At 60.0% G+C, this 19,270-nt stretch overlaps 1 protein-coding gene across 7 annotated transcripts in view; it reads left to right on the plus strand.

Moving 5' to 3' along the window:
• The window catches only part of DGKD (diacylglycerol kinase delta), a 118,456-nt gene that overhangs the window by 84,776 nt on the left and 14,410 nt on the right, over positions 1-19,270 (plus strand). For all 7 annotated transcript variants that reach the window (XM_021075023.1, XM_021075026.1, XM_021075028.1 and 4 more), the window contains 13 exons: positions 1,835-1,943; positions 4,331-4,470; positions 5,378-5,462; positions 6,587-6,681; positions 6,783-6,882; positions 6,961-7,246; positions 8,525-8,668; positions 9,874-10,002; positions 12,056-12,152; positions 15,264-15,374; positions 17,278-17,374; positions 17,500-17,607; positions 18,436-18,549. In XM_021075023.1, coding sequence (XP_020930682.1) covers positions 1,835-1,943; positions 4,331-4,470; positions 5,378-5,462; positions 6,587-6,681; positions 6,783-6,882; positions 6,961-7,246; positions 8,525-8,668; positions 9,874-10,002; positions 12,056-12,152; positions 15,264-15,374; positions 17,278-17,374; positions 17,500-17,607; positions 18,436-18,549 — 1,615 coding nt within the window. The remainder of the gene's footprint in view (positions 1-1,834; positions 1,944-4,330; positions 4,471-5,377; positions 5,463-6,586; positions 6,682-6,782; positions 6,883-6,960; positions 7,247-8,524; positions 8,669-9,873; positions 10,003-12,055; positions 12,153-15,263; positions 15,375-17,277; positions 17,375-17,499; positions 17,608-18,435; positions 18,550-19,270) is intronic.

Below are 19,270 nucleotides of genomic sequence, written 5' to 3' on the forward strand. Positions count from 1 at the left end.
GTGTACGGGGCAGAGCTCGAGCTCCGACGTGTGTTGCTCTGGTTGTGTACGTTTCACAGATTTGTGGAAAACGTTGCTCCCGTAAATTCTGGCTTTGCGCGAACTCCCTCCTCTCTGGAGGCCCAGCTTGAGGTGGGAGCACCGTGAGGCCCAGGCGGTGAGGGAGGTTGTGCAGGATGGTGCTGGGGAAGGAGCCAGGCTCCGGCGTGTGCTCCTGGCAGCCTCCTGGGAGCGGTGTCTTTGGAGCCCGGGGCTGCTGTGACGTGAGCCTGGGGCCGGGCTCCCCCTTCCCAGTGGAGGGCCCACGCAGCCCTGTGGTGTAGGTGCCAGCCGCTGCTCCTGTGGCGCCAGGCCTCCGGGAAGTGCCCTGGGGTGGCGTTGGGCGGGTGCCGTGCAGGGGACTGGGCAGTGAGCGCACGTTGACTCTGAGACGTGCACGGCCCGCAGGACGTCGTAGGTGCTGAGAACGAGGGCAGACGACACGGGCGCTGACCCGCCGAGGGCAGCAGGGCCTGCCTGGTGAGCTCCGCCTCTGGGAAGCGGTCTTGCCCTCATGCCGTTCCTAACAAAACTGCTGCCGCTTCGTTTCCTGATTCTGGTCCCATGTCCTTTCTCCAGAGAGCAGAGGCTGGCGCAGGGTTAGTGTTCCCGGAGGACACGTGCGGCTGTTTCTTCCCCACCCCAAAGGCCAGGGGCTGCTGCAGGCCCCCTCTGTTTATGCCCCGAGCTGTGTGCCCTGTCCCCCGTTCCTGTTTGTTGTCTGAGGCTTCTCGAGCCTTCCTGGCTCAGGCTGTGCCAGATGCAAGGCCGATTAAGGTGGCATCCTGCCTGCAGGGGGCTGGTGGAGACGGCCAGGCCGGGCGGTCTGTCGCACTGGCTGCGCGGTGTGCAGGTCCTTTGGGAACCCAGGGGAGGGGCTTGGACAGGGGTCTCAGTTTCTTTGCTGAGCCAGCCTGTGGGCAGAATTGGTTGTAACAGCGACAGAGCCGGGGGACAGCCCTCTAGGCAGAAGGTGGCACTCACGCAGAGGTGAGAGTGCTGAGGTGGGGCAGCAGGAGTTGGGCAGATGGCAGGCAGCTGTTGGCCCCAAGGTTTGAACCTTTTCTGGAGCTGAGTGGCAGCTTCCAAAGCCAGACACCTGGCAAGACTGGTCTTGGGAAGGTGACACGTGGCACAAAGTGGAGTTGTCCTACAGGAGATGTGGGCAGGCAGGTGACCTTGCAGGGACTGGCAGAGAGGAGGCGATGGCCTCCACTTGGGCCCCGGGGCCAGCCCGCCAACTGGGTTGGTGGCGGCGCTGCCTTTCTCCGGGAAGGAAACCTAGGAGGAGCGAGGGTGCCGCACGCTCTGGTGGACAGGTGCGAGTGCTGCCCTCCAGGAAAGCCGAGGGGTCACCAGTGCCTGGTAGGCCACTCAGGAGGAGGCCGGGGAGTGAGCAGATGGCTGCGGGGTGTCCTGGGAGGGACTCTGTGAGCAAGGGGCAGGATGACTGGGAGGAGCCCAGGAAGGAGACGGGGATGGAGTTACGAGGGGGGCGGGGGTCAGTTGCCTGGGGGGACGGAGTGACCCCGAGAGCAGGTGAAGTGCAGGTCCTGCAGCACGGGCTCTGCGTGACGTGGGTGGGAGCTGGCTGAGCGCAGGCCCAGGGGCTGCGGGTGGGAGGCCTTTGCTCTCAGGTGCTTGGCGGCCCCAGTGGGCAGAGCCTGAGCACACAGCTGGGCTCTGGCCTCTGAGAGGCTTTTTCACAGGAGGGGGCTTCTCAGCCTGGGACTAACTGGCCATCATTTGTCCCTCAGAATGGACCTCGTTTCATCGGTGTCTGTTTTCTCTGCAGCTTACGCTTATTCCAGAAGTTTGACACCTTCCGGATTCTGGTGTGCGGTGGGGATGGCAGTGTCGGTTGGGTCCTCTCTGAAATCGACAGCCTCAACCTTCACAAGCAGGTACCTGGGTGTGGAGGGGCCCAGCCCCAGGGGAGAGAGAGCACTGCCACCCTTACAGAGAGGCAGTGTCGTCTCCGTGATGCTCCACATCCCCTCGGGAAGCTCCTGGAGGGAAGAGCCGGTAGCCTGATGGGGGCTGACACAGATGGCTCCAGTTCCCAGGAGCTGGCTCGGGCAGGTCTGGGCGGCTCCTGGGTGGGCAGTGACATCGTTGCCTGCCTGACCCTGCTGCTGGTGAGCAGGGGTCAGGGTGCACTGAACTTCAGGTCAGAGTTAGGGCTCATTGGACTTAGGTTTCCTTTGGTTCTTGTTTTCAGTATTAAAAATAGATGTTCTACTCCAGCTCCGCCCCCCCATGATTAACCACTCCTGACATTTATTTCAGTAACTATCCTTCAGACCTCTATCAAAATACATATAGTCCTGTGCGTAATGCGGTTTGAATTGAAATGAGCTCATGCTCATCTAGCATAGTATATGCTGGTTTTGTATGTTCTCAGTCAGGGTTTAATCAGCACGTTGTGGGCACCTCTCGACCCATCAGTGAAAGCAGATCTCTGTGACGGTTTTCCGCCAGCCTCCCCCAGTGACAGCCGCTTAGATTCCTTCATAAAGGCAGCACTGGTGAAAGCCACGTACACACCGTCCCAGTTATGTTCTCCTTCAAAGAGCACCCCAATTTAAATTTTGGGAGGTATCGCCAAACTGTTCTCCAGGGCTGTTCCGGATGCTCATAAAACTGTCTTTCCCATATGCTATCCATGGTACATCTTTTTAGTTTTTTTCCAACTTAGTAGACAGAAAATGGCATGTTTCAATTAACTATGAATTTTTAAATGACTCGGCTATTTATGCCCTTTTTAACCTAGTTTTCTGTTGGGGTAACTACCTTTTAAAAAATTGATTTCTAATAATTATTGTCATGTTAGGGATGTCAGCTCCTGTTGGTCCTGTTTTTCCTAGTTTGTCATTTGTCCTTCAGTGTGTGGGTGGTCTTTGTAGGTGGGGCATCCTGGCGGGAGTGGTGCTGGAGAGGGGACGCTTGGGGCAGGTAACTGGCTCAAGGAAGGCTGGTTGCTCAGGAAGGGGAGCACTGCCCCCTAGTGGTGGCGTTGGCGTAGTAGTACACTTAGGGCCATTTTTAAAGTTTTGTTCACTTCCAAGATTGTTACCAAGTTCATGATCATGAGTCCGGAAGACAGGGTTTCATGCATTCAGCGGAGTGCAGTGAGCAGTCATCTCCTCTGGCTTCTCTGTGGCCCTTGATCCTCCGGTCCCCTTCCCTGGTCCCCTTCAGTGTTCCTTGTCTTCCTGTTCCTCCTCACGGGTCCTCCTAGCACGTGCAGGGCTCCTGCTCCACCTCTGTCCTGGAGACCAGGACTCAGAGCTGTCCCCCAGGGCCAAATCCCAGGCTTTCCCTGGACCTTCCTGTGTGCCTGGTCGGGCCTTAGGCCTGGCATTCCCCACACTGAGGCCCCCTCCTCACCCTCCCCCCTCGCAGCCCAGCCCTAGCCCCAGCCCCATCCCCGGCTCCTTAGAGTCTGGAAATATCATCCGCCAGATGTCCAAGCTGGAGATCTGACGGTAGTTCCTGAGCCTTCCCTCACCCTCCGTCTTCATTTCTGGCTCACCCCTGGAGCTCGGTCCTGCCACCCTAGAGTGCCCAGCACAGCAGTATGTGTCACTGTGCCCATCTTGGCTGGCTTGGGGCTCCATCTGCCCACTCCTCCCAGGGGCTGTCCCTTGGGCAGGTCTGCTCATGCACCTCCTGAGTGTCTTGGGCCCCTCCTCAGTCTGGGGAGCTTCCTAGTAAGCATGGAACTGGGGAGGTGGGATTTCCTGGGGGCTCAGGGTGGGACTGTCAAGTGGAGGGTGGGGCCTGAGCTTTGCAGAGGGTCTCTGGGGGCGGCAGGTGGAGGGGTGCATAGACAACTTGGTAGCACTGGGGCGTGCTGGAGTGTGACGGCCAGACCTCGGAAGTCCTGGCTCCTGTCTCCAGAGGACTCAGAGCCATGGAAGATGCCATTAGAGGAGGGAAGCGACACTGTGGTTGTTTGGGGAAGATGAACGTGGCGTGGAGGTGCTATTGTGGGTGGAGAAAGAGGCAGAAGGGGGTCGTGGATGATTCTTCAGGAGTTCAGACACTGGATCATCGGGGAGGACTGTGGCCACAGCTCTGCAGGTGGGGGGGGTGTAGGTCAGGGAGACTGTGGATGCTTGAATGTGGATGTGGCTACAGCTGAGGAGCAGGCCTGTGGGCAGGGGAGACGTCCGTGCTGCCTCGTGGCTCTGCCGGGAACGTGAGCACCACACCGACAGATCAGACCTCATGCACCGTGGGGGAGAAGGAGGGTGTTTGACGTTCCCTCTTGCCCGCTGTGTCTCAGTGTCAGCTGGGAGTGCTGCCCCTCGGCACGGGGAACGACCTGGCTCGCGTGTTAGGCTGGGGCTCGGCCTGTGACGACGACACGCAGCTCCCGCAGATCTTGGAGAAGCTGGAAAGAGCCAGCACCAAGATGTTGGACAGGTGAGTGGTGGGGACGTCCTCCTGCCGCCTGGGTCCCCTTGACCAGGTGTTCTCAGCCCGGGGTCCCTGGACATCGTAGGCTCTCTGCAGCTACTTGAAAAAGTTGACGTGAGCCAGGATTCTCTTTTTCTGGTGGTGCTCATCATCTGCTCAGATGATGAAGCGCTATCAGACAGAAGCGTGCCCTGGAGTGGTCAGGTCCCACTGGGCCAGGCCCCGTGCCCTGGGCTGCTGGAGAAGGCGGCCCTGTCCCCTCTGGGCGTTGCAGCCTCGTCTGGTACTGTCAGCAGAGCCTCCTTCTCCAGCAGTCCCGCAGTCCCTGAAGGGTCTGACGTGTGCACAGTTGCTCTCCGTGTTTAAATACCTTGGCGCCCTTCTCCAGCGGGCTGCTCTTGGTGCCGAGCTTGTGTTATGACCTCACTGATCCCAGCCTGTGGGAACGTGGTGTTGCCGAAGACGCCTCGTGTCGCCTCGCGGGATCCCGCGGTTGTGACTCGCAGGCGTGAATTGGAACACCCTCCCGCCGCCGCCGCCTCGCCTCTGCCGGTTCTTCTCCGCTGAGGAGGCCCGCGTGCCTTTGGAGGCTGGGAAGGGCTCCGACCCCGGAGAGCGCCTTTAGCTCTGCGGAGAGATGCCCGTTTTCCCCAGAAGCAACGCGGTGGGGACCTTCCCCCTCCGCTGGGGCTTCGGTGTTCAGCTGGTCCTGACGCTTGTTCTCAGCTCAGTGAGGAGGCAGAATAGGGAGTCAAGATAAAGGGCTTAGAAAGGAAGTTCGAGCCCTGCGAAGATCACGCCCCCCCCCCCCCCCCCCCGGCCGGGAGGCGGGGAAGGGGGCGGGGCCAGGCCTGCGGGGCGGGGTGGGGGGCGGGGCGGGGCTGACCTGCGGGGGCTGCCTCTGCGCTGGCAGGTGGAGCGTCATGGCCTACGAGACCAAGCTGCCCCGGCCGGCCTCCTCTTCTACCGTCACCGAAGACCTGAGCGAGGGCTCCGAGGTATTTCCGCCCCACCGCCACCCCGTGCTCGCACTGGCAGGCCCACCCCTTTGCACCCCCCTTAGACGTCCTGCCTTGGGTTAGACCAAGGGTCAGCCAAGGGAGACCTGGAGCCTCGTGCACTCTGACTGCCCTGAGGGCTTTGTGGTCGTATGGGGCTTCCCGGGATTTTCCAAGGATTTGGGATCCTTTGTGATGATGGCCTCCTAGGACTCCCCCGCCCCCAAGGTACACTGCCCCCCTCCTGGCCCTCAAAGGCCATTGCCCCTGCCCAGCCCCAGGCTGCCGCTCTGGTCCCATCTCCTCCACGTCCGCTGCCATTGCAGCTAGTTTAATGCAGATTCTATGTTTAACTCTTCATTTTATGTTGGTTTTTGTGATTAGCGGTTCCCTTTCGGCCTGGGCTTTGCCTAGACTGGCATAGCACTGGGCATGTACCTGTGCTTTTCCCACTGGGTACGCTGGCTGTCCCAGAGGGCCTCTGCTAGAGGGCCACCTCCTGTCAGGGAGGTCAAGGACAGGGGGCCATTGTGGCAGTTGGCAAACCGTGGCCCCCCCAGGCCACATCTGCCCGGGCCTGCTCTGACCTGCCTGCGAGTGGAGAAGGGTTTGTGCATTTTAAGAGCAGGAGCCTCTGTGCGCCAAGCCTGGGTATTTGCTCTCTGGCTAGTAATAAGGTTTGCGGGTGCTGAGCCAAGGCCTAAGGAGAGGGCTCATTGGGCAGGGTTAGTCAGAGCTGCCAGCCCTGTAGGCAGGGAAGGGTGGTGAAGGGGCTGATTTACGCCGAGGGCTGGAGATGGCCAGGGCCGAGTTCCCAGCTGGGCTCCCCTGTGAATGGGGCCTGAGCCGAGGCCCTGCCTGTCACCTGAGCCATGAGGAGGAGGCACGATTCAAGGTTCGAGTCAGCACAGGCCTTGAGAGCAGCACGAGCAGTGTATGTGGTTTTATCTGCGCGTTCCTTTTGTCAGGATCCCCTTGTCCACAGCGCGATGAAGCTGTTGCGATCTTTCAGATGCGTGTGGAGTGAGCTGGGGCAGGCAGCAGGGCCGGGTGCAGTTTGCTGGCTCTGGCCTGGCACTTGCGGGCACGAGGCTGACGGTCCCGCTGCCGTCGGGTACTTGCAGGTGCAGCAGATCCTCTTCTATGAAGACTCGGTCGCGGCGCATCTCTCCAAGATCCTGACCTCCGACCAGCACTCGGTGGTCATTTCCTCGGCCAAGTGAGTGCCCGGTGGCCCGGGGCGCCAGGGGCCCCCCGCCGCGGATGCCTGGCTCCCCGCCAGGACTGTCCAGAAGCCTCTCTCTGTGCTTCCTCCCTCAGAGTGCTCTGCGAGACTGTGAAGGACTTCGTGGCTCGGGTGGGGAAGGCCTACGAGAAGACCACGGAGAGCTCGGAGGAGTCGGAGGTCATGGCTAGGAAGGTGCGGCCCGGGCGCCTGGTGGGGGGCGGTCAGGGCAGAGTAGCACCCACCCCACTCCTTCCTCTGTTCCCCGCCCAGTGCTCCGTCCTGAAGGAGAAGCTGGATTCCCTCCTCAAGACCTTGGACGACGAATCCCAGGCCTCGTCCTGCCTGCCCACGCCGCCCCCCACCATTGCAGAGGAGGCGGAAGACGGGGAGGGGGCGGGCAGCGGCTGCGGCCCCAGCTCCACCTCCACTGGGGACCGAACCGTGGCGTCGGCGTGCCCCGCCCGCCCGCAGATATTCCGGCCCCGGGAGCAGCTCATGCTGAGAGCCAACAGCCTGAAGAAGGCCATTCGTCAGATCATAGAGCACACGGAGAAAGGTAGCTGGTCCCTAGATGACGGGGTGGCAGCTGGGGACTGCTTTCTTCAGGCCAGTGCGGGGCCCTCCCACTTCCCCCCGCAAAAACATGGGAATGGGGCGAGAGACCAAAAGGGACCCAGTGTGTAGGCCAGAGCCGCTCTGGACGGCCTGACTCAGGCCAGCGCCTCCTGCCTCTGGGTCTGTGCCCGATGGAGACACGGAGTGGGCGAGAGAGCCGAGGGGCGCCCCCAGCTGGTGGAAAGGTACCTCACGGGCACACAGGGGGCATTGTCGGGGCCACTTCCTGGAAGGGCCCTCAGCTGTGGTCACTGTGCCATAGCGGGCGCAGCCCGCAGGCATGGTTATGCAGCATGGCCTTGTCCAGTTAGATGTGGGGGTCCCTTGGGGAGGGGCCAGGGCTGAGAAGAGGCTTGGTGCTGAGAGCTGAGGTGCTCTGGGGACAGCTGCAGAGAGAAGGCTGTGTGCCCAGGAGGGAGGGGCCCAGGCTGGAGATGGCGGACGGGCCGTAAGGCGATGCAATGGAAGGAGTCGGAACCCGGTCCTGGTGGGGGGGCTGCGGTGGGGGGGGGGTCGGAGAAGCGAGAGCAGCAGGTGCCGTCCAAGACAGGTGCCAGCTGCAGGGGCGGAGGGTGTCTGGGGCCTGGGCAGGTCATCGGCCCAGGGTCCAGGCTGCACTGTGACCATCCTTAGCCTGGGGAGAGAGGCCCACCTGCATAGGTCAAAGACTCTCCTGGTGGGTCGCTCCCTTTTTCTAGACTCTGTCTATTAAGCTTTGAGGAGACCGCTGTAAGAACTGCAGTGACCTGGGAACTTCATGGCCTCTAACCCCACCCCGGCCCTGAGGGCCCTTCCCAGCGAGTTTTCTCCTGTCCTCGCTCTCATCCCCCTTAGAAACTGCCTGATACCTTTCCTGCCCCCGTCTGACCCTATTCACTCTGAGCACATCCACTTGCTTCTTGCAGTGAGAACAGGAGGGTCGTGACCGCCCCTGTACGCTGGCGTGGGCACGGCCCCTCGTCAGGCTCCCCTCTGGGCTACCGTCTTGCTCCGTCTCTCCCCTCCCCTGCTCCAGCCTGTTGGCACGAAGGCCAGTGGCCCCTTGCACTGAGGTGTGCCAGGCCCGGAGGGGACACGGGTGGGTCAGAGCGTCCACTGAGGCGGGTCCAAGGGAGTCAGTGATGAGAAGGGGTCCGTGTGCAACAGGAGCCCCGTCAGCCTGGCTGTGTCCGTGGGTTGACATCCACTCACTCAGCCGCAAACACCCTTCCTTGCACAGCTGTCGATGAGCAGAACGCCCAGACCCAGGAGCAGGAGGGGTTCGTCCTAGGTCTGTCGGAGTCAGAGGAGAAGAAGGACCTGAAGCCGGACGACAGAACGAGCCTTGGCGAGGGCGCCGCCAAGGGCAGGAGCCTCCGCAGAGGTACAGCGGCCCGGGGACCCCTGGCACTGCCATAGGGCCTTTTTGTCTCAGGCAGCTTTAGGGTACTTTCTCAGGTTGCTTGGGCTTCCCGGAGGTGTAAAAAGTCACTAACACATGACCTGTTCACAGGCCACTTGATGTGTGCAGTTTGCCTGGCAGGGCGGACAGGATTCTTGGCAGGGAGGGGCCTTGTTCCTGAGGGCTGTGCGTCCCTCAGGCCCTCCCTGCACCCAGGACTCAGGGCCACCGTGTCCTCCCTGAACGCCCGGGGTCCTAACCCGGGGCCCCGTGTCCTCCCTGAGCGCCCGGGGTCCTAACCCGGGGCCCCGTGTCCTCCCTGAGCGCCCGGGGTCCTAACCCGGGGCCCCGTGTCCTCCCTGAGCGCCCGGGGTCCTAACCCGGGGCCCCGTGTCCTCCCTGAGCGCCCGGGGTCCTAACCCGGGGCCCCGTGTCCTCCCTGAGCGCCCGGGGTCCTAACCCGGGGCCCCGTGTCCTCCCTGAGCGCCCGGGGTCCTAACCCGGGGCCCCGTGTCCTCCCTGAGCGCCCGGGGTCCTAACCCGGGGCCCCGTGTCCTCCCTGAGCGCCCGGGGTCCTAACCCGGGGCCCCGTGTCCTCCCTGAGCGCCCGGGGTCCTAACCCGGGGCCCCGTGTCCTCCCTGAGCGCCCGGGGTCCTAACCCGGGGCCCCGTGTCCTCCCTGAGCACCGGGGTCCTAACCCAGGGCTCAGAGCCTCCTGGTGATAGTCAGCCAGATGCCTCATGTACCACCCAGCCCTACTGGCGGACCCCCTGGAATAGCCCCCAGCACAGGCTTAACCCCCGCCCCACCCCTGACTCCGTGCCGTCCCCTCGCTTGCAGCGCTTACCAACGCCCGGGAGATGCTGCCTCCGTGTCTCCCACCATCTTTCCTGGTCAGAGCTCCCCTGCCCGAGCACAGGCCCCTCTGCCCCTCCTTGGCCTTGCCAGTGCAGCCTCAGTCCCCTCGGTGGCCCGTGTCTCTCTGGGGAGGGTCCAAACCCACTGGCCCTCCCACCCCACCTCGTTCCCTCCTCCCTCTCTGAGCCTCTCTCCTTGTCCTGCACACTCTGCCTCCGGCTGAGCAGTGGGTGTAACTGCTCCCCACCTCCCTCGGCCCCTCCACCTGCTCATTCCTCTGATGGATGCGCCCAGTGGTTCAGTGATACTCGGCTTTCCATTTTTATAGTGTCCAAGTCCCCATGCGAAAAACTGATAAGCAAAGGAAGCTTGTCCCTGGGCGGTTCTGCCTCTCTTCCTCCACAGTCAGGAAACCGGGACGGCCTGCCAGCTCTGAACACGAAGATCCTGTTCCCGAGTGAGTGTCCCCACTGCAGGCCAGGAGCGTCAGCCTCCAGAGCGCCTGTGTGTCTTGGGGAGGGGAGCAGGCAGGGTGCTACCCTCCGACCCTGCCTGGCACTGGGTCTAAGGGGTGGATAAGGCTGGGTCCCCTGTCCTCCAAGAGTTTATAGGTTCGTAGGAGAGAGAGGCAGAGTTTCCAAGGTGTATCAGCATGGGAAGGGCCCTTACTTATTACCAAGGGCACAGGGCACCCAAATCTCTGCCCTGGGATGCCAGGAAGATGTCATTGAGGAGGTGATGCCCAGGCTGGGTGCTGATGGATACATAGGAGTTGGCCGAGTGGAAAGGGAGGGCCAGCAGGTCAAGATGGGGAGCCGCCCTGTCATCCCAGCATGATTGCGGGGGGAGCATAGCTGGCTGCCAGGAGAGTCGGGCCTGGTCCCCTTGCCTTGCCTTCAGTTTGCCCAGGATAAAGTCTGGCAGCTCCTGTGCCCTCTTCCCTCTCACACCGTGAGAACTCGTGTCTTCAGCAGGAAGGAATGGTGCCGGGGGTTGAGAGTGCTGGTCAGACTCCCTGAGCCAGCTTCAGGTAGCTTCCCGCGGCCTCCTGGGCCAGGTAGAGCTCACGCTGCTCCTGTCAGTGATTTGGCAGTTTCTGTGTGAATCTCAACTGAATAGAAAGAAAATTCCACAGGTGTTTGGGAAAAGAGGTTAAGATGGTTGAGGTTAGTCAGCAGCAAAGGTGCGGAGTGCCTGTTGTATCTCAGTGGAGACGAATCCGACTAGGATCCATGAGGACGCAGGTTTGATCCCTGCCCTTGCTCAGTGGGTTAAGGACGGCGTGGCCGTGAGCTGTGGTGTAGGTCGCAGATGCGGCTTGGATCTGGCGTGGCTGTGGCTGTGGGGTAGGCTGGCAGCTGTAGCTCCAGTTGGACCCCTAGCCTGGGACCCTCCAAATGCCGCGGATGCAGCCCTAAAAAGACAAAAAAAAAAAAAAAAAGAGAGAGAGAAAGAAAATCAGCCACGAAGGTGTTACTGGAAGGGATGGATTGGCAGAATGTTCAAAAGTAGGGCTCCATCCCAGCCTTACTGTTCATGATTTAAGTTTTTAAAATTGGTGGCAGTATCTTGAGGGTTCTGGTCACCTAGACTGTCCCTTGATGTTTAGCTTTTTCTCATAAATTCATCCTTATAAAGTTGTACAGCTGGATCCTAAGATTAATTGTAGTAAGAGATCATTTCGGTGGAGTTTCTTAAATTCAGCGAGAGCTGTGTACATATTTTTATGGCTGCACCTGTGGCATATGGAAGTTTCTGCGGCAGGGGTCAAATCTGAGTCGCAGCTGCCACATAACGCTTATGCCACAGCAACACTGGATCTGAGCCACAGCTATGACCTACGTGGCCATTTGTGGCAATGCTGGATTCTTAACCCGCTGAGCGAGGCCAGGAATTGAACCCGCAACCTCACAGAGACTACATGGGGTCTTTAACCCATGAGCCCCAGTGGGAACTCTGAGAACCGTCTTTAATGAGCTGTTTTCTAATGTGTCTCATAGGTGTTGGTTTCTATGAGCCAGTGTTTATTTTTCTTCTGGGAATATGGATTTATGATAGTGATTTTTTTTCTTTTTTTGTCTTTTTGTCTTCAGGGCCGCACCCGCGGCATATGGAGGTTCCCAGGCTAGGGGTCGAATCGGAGCTGTTGCTGCCGGCCTACACCACAGCCACAGCAACGCGGGATCAGAGCCGCGTCTGCGACCTACACCACAGCTCACGGCAACGCCAGATCCTTAACCCACTGAGCGAAGCCAGGGATTGAACCCGCAACCTCATGGCTCCTAGTTGAATTCGTTTCCACTGTGCCACGACGGGAACTCCTATGTTAGTGATTTTTGACCTGAGACTGTTAGTTGCCAAAGGTTGGACATTTGTATACATTATTTTAGAAACATTGTAATGAACTTCTCAAGAAGTTGCCTCCTTCAGCCTCAAAGACAGGGCGGCCTCTCCTAATGGGGCGTCCCCTCTCCTAATGGGGCGTCCCCTCTCCCGCTCTCCCGTCACAGGTGTTCGGGCCGGGCTGTCGGCTTCCTTGCCTGGAGGCTCAGTCATCAGTCGCTTGTTAATTAACGCGGACCCCTTTAACTCGGAACCCGAAAACTTGTGAGTATGGGGTGAACCACGCGGGCATGTTGCCAGCTGAATGCTGGCGCCTAGAAAACTGGTTCGGAATTAACTAGAGACACTGGGCAGCAGTCGTCGGGGCCGTCCGTTTCCAGCGGGTGTGCGCCGATGAGCAGGAGCGGGAGGTGGTGCGGCCTGGCGCCGCGTGTGTGCGGGGGTGTCTGGAACCGGGGGGCGGCTGTCCTGGTGCGTCCCTGGCTGCACGGGCCTGGCGCCCCTCGGTTTGCGCGGTCCCGAGGCTGCGGGAACGGCTGTGGTCCTCGTCCTCCTCCCCCGTGTCCCTGCCGGCCCCGCGCTCTTGACCGCCTTCTTTCTCGCGGGTCTGCTGCCGCGCGCCCCTGCAGACCCCGCTGACCCCGGAGCCGCCGTCCTGGCTTAGAGTCCGGCTGCGAGCTGCGGCCTCTGCCCAGCGTCCGAGGTGGTGGGGATGCTCAGGCGGCTTGTGCGCTGGTGTGTAGAGGCCTTCATGGGAGCAAACGGTATCTCGAAAGCCCGGCTTTCTGGATTTTCCTTTCCACCAGCTGATGGCAAGTTCTGGGCAGCTAGTGACGGGTAGAGGTTGGTTTAAAGTTGCCACCATTGCGTCAGGCGTGGCGGGTGGCGGAGAGTAAGTGAGAAATGTGGGTTCGGAGGCGCTGGGCCTGGGAAAGCAGAGCCGAGAGTGTGCTCAGTGGTAGCCTGCTGGCTGGAGACGGGCCTCGGGTCACACGCCTGCTCCGTGCTGGCCGGGTGGACACCCCGGCCGTCGCCGTCCGGGCTCCTCCCGCTGGGGCCTGACCCTCCCGTTTCCCTCCGCACGGCCAGAGCCCCTCCAGAGCAGGGCCCATGGGGCCCCGGAACTGGATGCTCCTCTGTGTGCCGTCTGAGGCCGCTGCAGTTCTGTGCCTGGCAGGTGTTTAGAAACGTCTAAGTGTGACATTTTCGCATTTGGAGACTTTGCTCTGATTGGGTCAAGGGAGGTTTCGAGATCTGGGCTGTGAGCATGTGTGAGCAGAGGCTGTTGGTCCCTTCCTTCAGGGAGAGGCTGCTTCTTCCCCTGGGGGCGCAGCTGCCATCTACCCTGCCTCCCCCACGTGAGGTGCCAGGCACAGGGCACCTAACCCTAACCCTTGTGGCCCAGGGTTCTGGTCATTCCACCTTGGCTTGGAGCCTGGCACCCCTCTTCCCTGTCCCTGTGCCTGGTCTCCCGCCCCCTCTCTGTCCCTGTGCTAGTCCCCCGTCCCCTACCAGTCCCTGTGTCTAGTCCCCCTCCCCCTCCTTGTCCCTGTGCCTAGTCCCCCTGCCCCTCTTCCCAGGTCCCTGCCATTTTCCTGCTAGGACGTTTGGGTGCCAGTCAGCATGTGGGCTTCAGCTCAGAAGGCAGTTTGCTCTTGCTCAGCTGTTGGGCACTTGGATTAGGTGTGTCACAAAAACACGTGTCTGTCGGCCTTGCTTCTCATACCCGGCTGCAAACACCTGTTAACCTCAAAGGTAGCAGGACTCAGACCCAACCCATGTTCCCAGGTCACGCACCAAGGTGAGACTGCGTGGGAAGATCGGGAACGCCCCTCTCTTCTTGCTGCTGGGGGCTTGGGGTCTCCCCTTCACCAGGGTTTACAGAGCTCCAAGTGTGCCCCCCCCGCCCCGGCTGTGGTAACGGGTCCAGCTCCTGCGGGAGGATGGCAGGGCTGCCAACTGGCTGGGGGGGAGGAGCTGGAAGGAAATGAGTTACCAGCAGTGGGCCTGCGACAGGGGCTAGGTGGATTTTTTTTTTTTTTTTTTTTTTTTGTCTTTTGTCTTTTATTGTTGTTGTTGTTGGAATTGTTTCCTTTTTCTTTTTTTTTTTTTTTTTTTGTCTTTTTGTCTTTTTTTGTTGTTGTTGTTGTTGCTATTTCTTGGGCCGCTCCCGAGGCATATGGAGGTTCCCAGGCTAGGGGTTGAATCGGAGCTGTAGCCACCGGCCTACGCCAGAGCCACAGCAACGTGGGATCAGAGCCGCGTCTGCGACCTACACCACAGCTCACGGCAACGCCGGATCCTTAACCCACTGAGCAAGGGCAGGGACCGAACCCGCCACCTCATGGTTCCTAGTCGGATTCGTTAACCACTGCGCCATGACGGGAACTCCTAGGTGGATGTTTTCACACTTAGAGACTTTGCTTTGATTGGGTCTAGGGACGCTTCGAGATCGGGGTTTGAGCTCGTGAGTTTAGGTGCCACACATGTCATCAGGTTTGGTGTTGCTCGTGGGACGTGAGGTGGTGCAGCCGTTTTTAAGACAGTCTGGGAGTTCCCTGGTGGCTCAGCGGGTTAAGTATCCAGCATTGCCACCACTGTGGTGCGGGTTTGATGCCTGGCCTGGGAACTTCCACATGCTGTGGGTGTGGCCAAAAAAACCCCTCACAGTCTGGCACTTTCTCAAAACCCAGAGTTTCCATGTGGCCCTGAAGTTCCACTCTCCTTACAAGAGAAAGGAAGACGTGTCCACACTGAAGCGTGTGTGTGAGTGTTCACAAGTCATGGCCACAAAGTGAAACAACCCCAGTGTCCATCTGCCGAGGAACAGAGGACAAATGTGGTGCATCCCTGCGTGGCGCAGACGCTGTAGGACCGTTAACAGGGCTGGGGGAGCGCGGAGGGGCCCCTTGTGTGGCATAGATGCTGTAGGACCATTAACAGGGCTGGGGGTGCGTGGATGAGCCCCCTGCATGGCACAGACTCTGTAGGACCATTAATAGGGCTGGGGGAGTGCAGATGAGCCCTGAAGACGTGTGCAGGGGCGGGCCCTGGACACCAAGGCCACACGTTGTGTGATTCCATTTCTAGGAAACAGCAGATCCAGAGACAGGAAGTAGACTAGTGGTTGCCAGGGCTGGGGAGGCCTTGGGGCCGATGGCTAAAGGGTATGGGCTTTCTTTTTGGGGTGATGAGGTGACTCTGTGACTACGTGAGAAATCACTGAGCGCTGCATTGTAAGTCGGTAGATCACGTGGAATGTGGATGGCATCTCGGAGCTCTTAGCCACAAAGCCTGAGTTTTGCTCTCAGGAGGGAGTGCTCGGAGGCCGGGGTGTGCAGGCTTGCTCCAGCTGATCCGAACCCACCCTTGCAGAGAGTGTTACACGGAGAAGTGCGTCATGAACAATTACTTCGGCATCGGCCTGGATGCGAAGATCTCCCTGGACTTCAACCACAAGCGTGACGAGCACCCAGAGAAGTGCAGGTGGGTGCGGCCCCGTGTCCTCCGTCCTCTTCTTCGGCGTCTCCCTCTGGGGCGGCTTTGGGCGGGCACAGCCCTGACACAGAGCCAACGCCTCGTGACACAGGTGCCATGGGGCCACAGGGCTTTCACTGGGGCTGCTGGAGTTCTCTGCTGAATCCCCGTGTGCTCATTCTCCCAGCGGGGGGAGAGGATGGAGAGAAATGGAGGAGGGGGAGTTCCCGTCGTGGCGCAGTGGTTCACGAATCCGACTAGGAACCATGAGGTTGCGGGTTTGATCCCTGGCCTTGCTCGGTGGGTTAAAGATCTGGCATTGCTGTGAGCTGTGGTGTAGGTCGCAGATGCAGCTCGGATCCCACGTTGCTGTGGCTGTGGTGCAGGCCGGCGACTACAGCTCCGATTAGACCCCTAGCCTGGGAACCTCCATATGCCGCGGGAGCAGCCCTAGAAAAGGCAAAAAAAAAAAGACAAAAAAAAGAAAAGAAATGGAGGAGGGCAGTTACTGTCCACCTGGAGCCGTGACCTTCCAGAGCTGGTGTGGGGGGGAGGCTGCGTGGAGTTAGGGCAGAGACCAGCCTCTGACGCAGCACGAGGGTCCCTTGCTAGAGCCCGCATCCTGCCCCCGCCCAGGCCTTGTCACTTGAGGAAGTGGGTCCCACTCACACCCGAGGGCTGCCTGGTGGTCCCCCCACGTCTCTGTGGTCAGATCTTTCCAAGAAGACATAACTAGCGTAAGAACTCAGAGACCTCGGGGCTTTGGGGCCCTGGAGGCAGAGCCAGCGCAGTGGTCCTCAGGGCATTCCTGCCACAGCACCTGGGGGACCCTAATCCTATGAAGATGCCCGTTAGTCCAGACACAGCTAAAAGGCATGAAATGGTGTCAGTTAACAGAGCTAATGGGTGAGGAGCAGGGAGTTAGGCCCTTGGAACCTGGTATAACCTCCCTGAGTTTATTTCTTTGGGGTCTGCTTAGAAAACCCCATTTCCTCAAATGTGCCCTGGAGAAGCGATTGGGAACCCTGGCAAAGAGGTGTTGCCTGAGGACCACCGCCACGTACGCTGTAGAGCTCGGGCTACCGCCCAAGGGGTTCACTCAGTGAATGTCCCCCGTGGTCATCCAGGCTCAGGACACGGGGCGGCGCTCTCTGCCCAGTGCGTGGCCGCCGCGGTGTCGCTGGCAGTCAGCCCCGCAGAAAGACTAAGGCTGTCCGCTGGAGCACTTGTCACTGGTGCTTAAAGACATGGGATCTTGAGGCTCATTTTCTCCTTTGTGCTTCTTTTTCCCTCTTTTCATCTTTGGCCACTCTGCAGCATGCGGAGTCCCCGGCCAGGGGTCAGATCCGAGCTACAGTTGAGACGTACGCCGCACCTCTGGCAGCGTTGGATCCTTAACCCCCTGGGGCGGGTCAGGGATTGAACCTGCATCCCAGTGCTCTCAGGACACCACTGATCCCGTTGCACCACAGCAGGACCTCCTGCTTAGGCTTTTATGCGGAGCATATTTCATATAGATAGTGACTTCTGCTTTTTTTGTGAGGTTCTGTAATGTCTTAGGGTTTGTTTGTGTGTGTTTGTTAGTTTTGCCCTACCTCCTGTATTCGGAAGTTCCAGGGCCTGGGATCGAACCTGAGCCATAGAAGTGACGATGACGAGTCCTTAATCACTAGGCCTCCAGGGCTGGTACGGTGCCTTCCTGGGCGTGGTCTGTTTTAGCAGACGTTCCGTCAGTCAGTAATGTATCTCTGTCACTGTCCCGCATGGACACGTGACGAGAGCGTGTCCTTCCTCCTCTTACGGCGTCACCGCTGGGAGTCATTGCCGAGCAGACCGTTGTGACAGCCGGCAGCAAGGGCTATGGTTCCCCGTGTGGACAAAGCTGAGGCCCATCCTTTCTTTCCCCCCGTAGGAGTCGAACCAAGAACATGATGTGGTACGGAGTCCTCGGCACCCGGGAGCTGCTGCACAGGACCTACAAGAACCTGGAGCAGAAGGTCTTGCTGGAGGTGAGCAGAGGCCCCTGCCGGCCCCTCCTGCACCTGTGGCCTCGGCCCTGGGCGAGTGGCTGGGAGGAGGCACCAGCTGATGGCTGCGTCTCTCTTCCTTCCTTGTGCTGCGTTTCTGCTGCCAGTGTGACGGACGACCCATCCCACTCCCCAGTCTCCAGGGAATTGCTGTCCTCAACATTCCCAGCTATGCCGGAGGGACCAACTTCTGGGGGGGCACCAAGGAAGACGATGTACGTATCAGGGTGCTGGGTGGTCTGGGCCTAAGCCCGAGGGTGGGGTAGCCAGAGGAGGGGCCCCTGCAGGAGTCGTGGAGGAGCTGTGGCTCTGGGGCACTCTATCGGGAGGCGGAGGGACGGGTGGAACCCGCGCCTGTGTTGGCAGTGATGAGGGGTGGAGAACCGCCCCCCCCCACCAAAGGAGGCCGAGCAGGACAGGTGTGGTTACAGGTGTGGGCATGGAATACGGGCCCAGCCCTGACTTGGGGCTGCCTGATAAGGCTTCTAGGAGGAGGGGACATGTATACAGAGCCTTGAGGGTGACCTGCGATTGGTCAGGTCAGGTCAGGTGGGTGTTGGGGAGGGCGCGGTGGGGGCAGCTGTTCACAGCAGAGGGCACAGCGAAGGTGGAGTCCTGGGGGCCGGGCTGGGTATGGGGAGGAGGTTCTCCAAGGCTGTGCTGCGGGCAGAGCGGAGAGCTCAGCACTCCGTGGGGTTGTCCGGGCCAGGAGCTGGTTTGATCAGGGGCCTGGCGTCCTTTCTGTGAGAGCTGGACCAATAGTTAACACCGACTGCACGCTTACCACGTGCAGGCCGCCGAGTGTTAACTCAGCCCTCACCAGGACCTCTTGAGGAATGCAGAAGTGTTAGCCCCGCTTTACAGATGAGGAAACCGAGGGAGAGAGACCCCTCAGTGGCGCAGTCATCCCGAAGCTGCTCCTTGTTGCGGGCCTGTCTGGCTTCTACCAACACAGTGGCCCGAGCACGAGAAGGATATGTAGGGGGTTGGGGGTGCTCGGGGACGCCGGGAGCCGAGGTCAGCTCCAGCACTGGCCCTTGCAGACCTTCGCGGCCCCGTCATTCGATGATAAGATCCTGGAGGTGGTGGCAGTGTTTGGCAGTATGCAGATGGCCGTCTCTCGTGTCATTAAGCTGCAGCATCACCGAATCGCCCAGGTACTGGCCGTGGTCCTGGAAGGGGGAGGGACCCGGGTGGCACCCTGGCTCACGCACGTTTGGAGAGGCGGGCCTGGCCCAGAACCGCGCTCTCAAGATAAATGAGAGTGGTGTCCAAAGCCCAGGAGAAGGGGTGCTTTTCCAGGACCGCCCTGGCCACCTCCAGGTCCAGATCCTGTTCTCAGCTGTTCCGTTTAGCAGTTAGAGGGTACTCTCAAAAGTGCGGCTGACTTGCGCCTGCCCTGAGTACCTGCCTCTCTGTGGGTATCACCTGTGTCCTGCCCCCTTCTGCTGAGGTGGTGGGTAGATGAGACCCAGACTGACCTCAACCCCTGTGCATGCAGCTCAGAAGCCACAGCCTGAGTCTGGGAACAGAGGCCTGAGCATGTGTCACCTCCCCTGGGGGCGCTGAGGCCCACCAGGTGGGGAGACAGGGTGGGTTCCTCGTTACCTGCTTCTGGTGACGGGCTGGGCAGGGTCTGGTGGGCTGTGGGCTTGAGAAGGACGTTGTTCTCCTGCACAGAGGTGGGGGCTGGTGCTTTCAGCCGACCTCAACCCCAGTCCCTCTGTCCCCACCATGGGCTGCTTGAATTTCGCGATTTTAATTTTGGCAGTATTTTGTGTTGCAAAGAAGAGCACTTTTTAGATGTTTGCTCTGTCCTGGGAGTGTCCCCATGTCCCTGCTGCCTAGGGACCCAGCAGCTCTTGGTGGTCCCATGTC

The sequence above is a fragment of the Sus scrofa genome, chromosome 15, assembly GCF_000003025.6.
Source record: "Sus scrofa isolate TJ Tabasco breed Duroc chromosome 15, Sscrofa11.1, whole genome shotgun sequence".
Lineage (NCBI taxonomy): Eukaryota > Metazoa > Chordata > Mammalia > Artiodactyla > Suidae > Sus > Sus scrofa.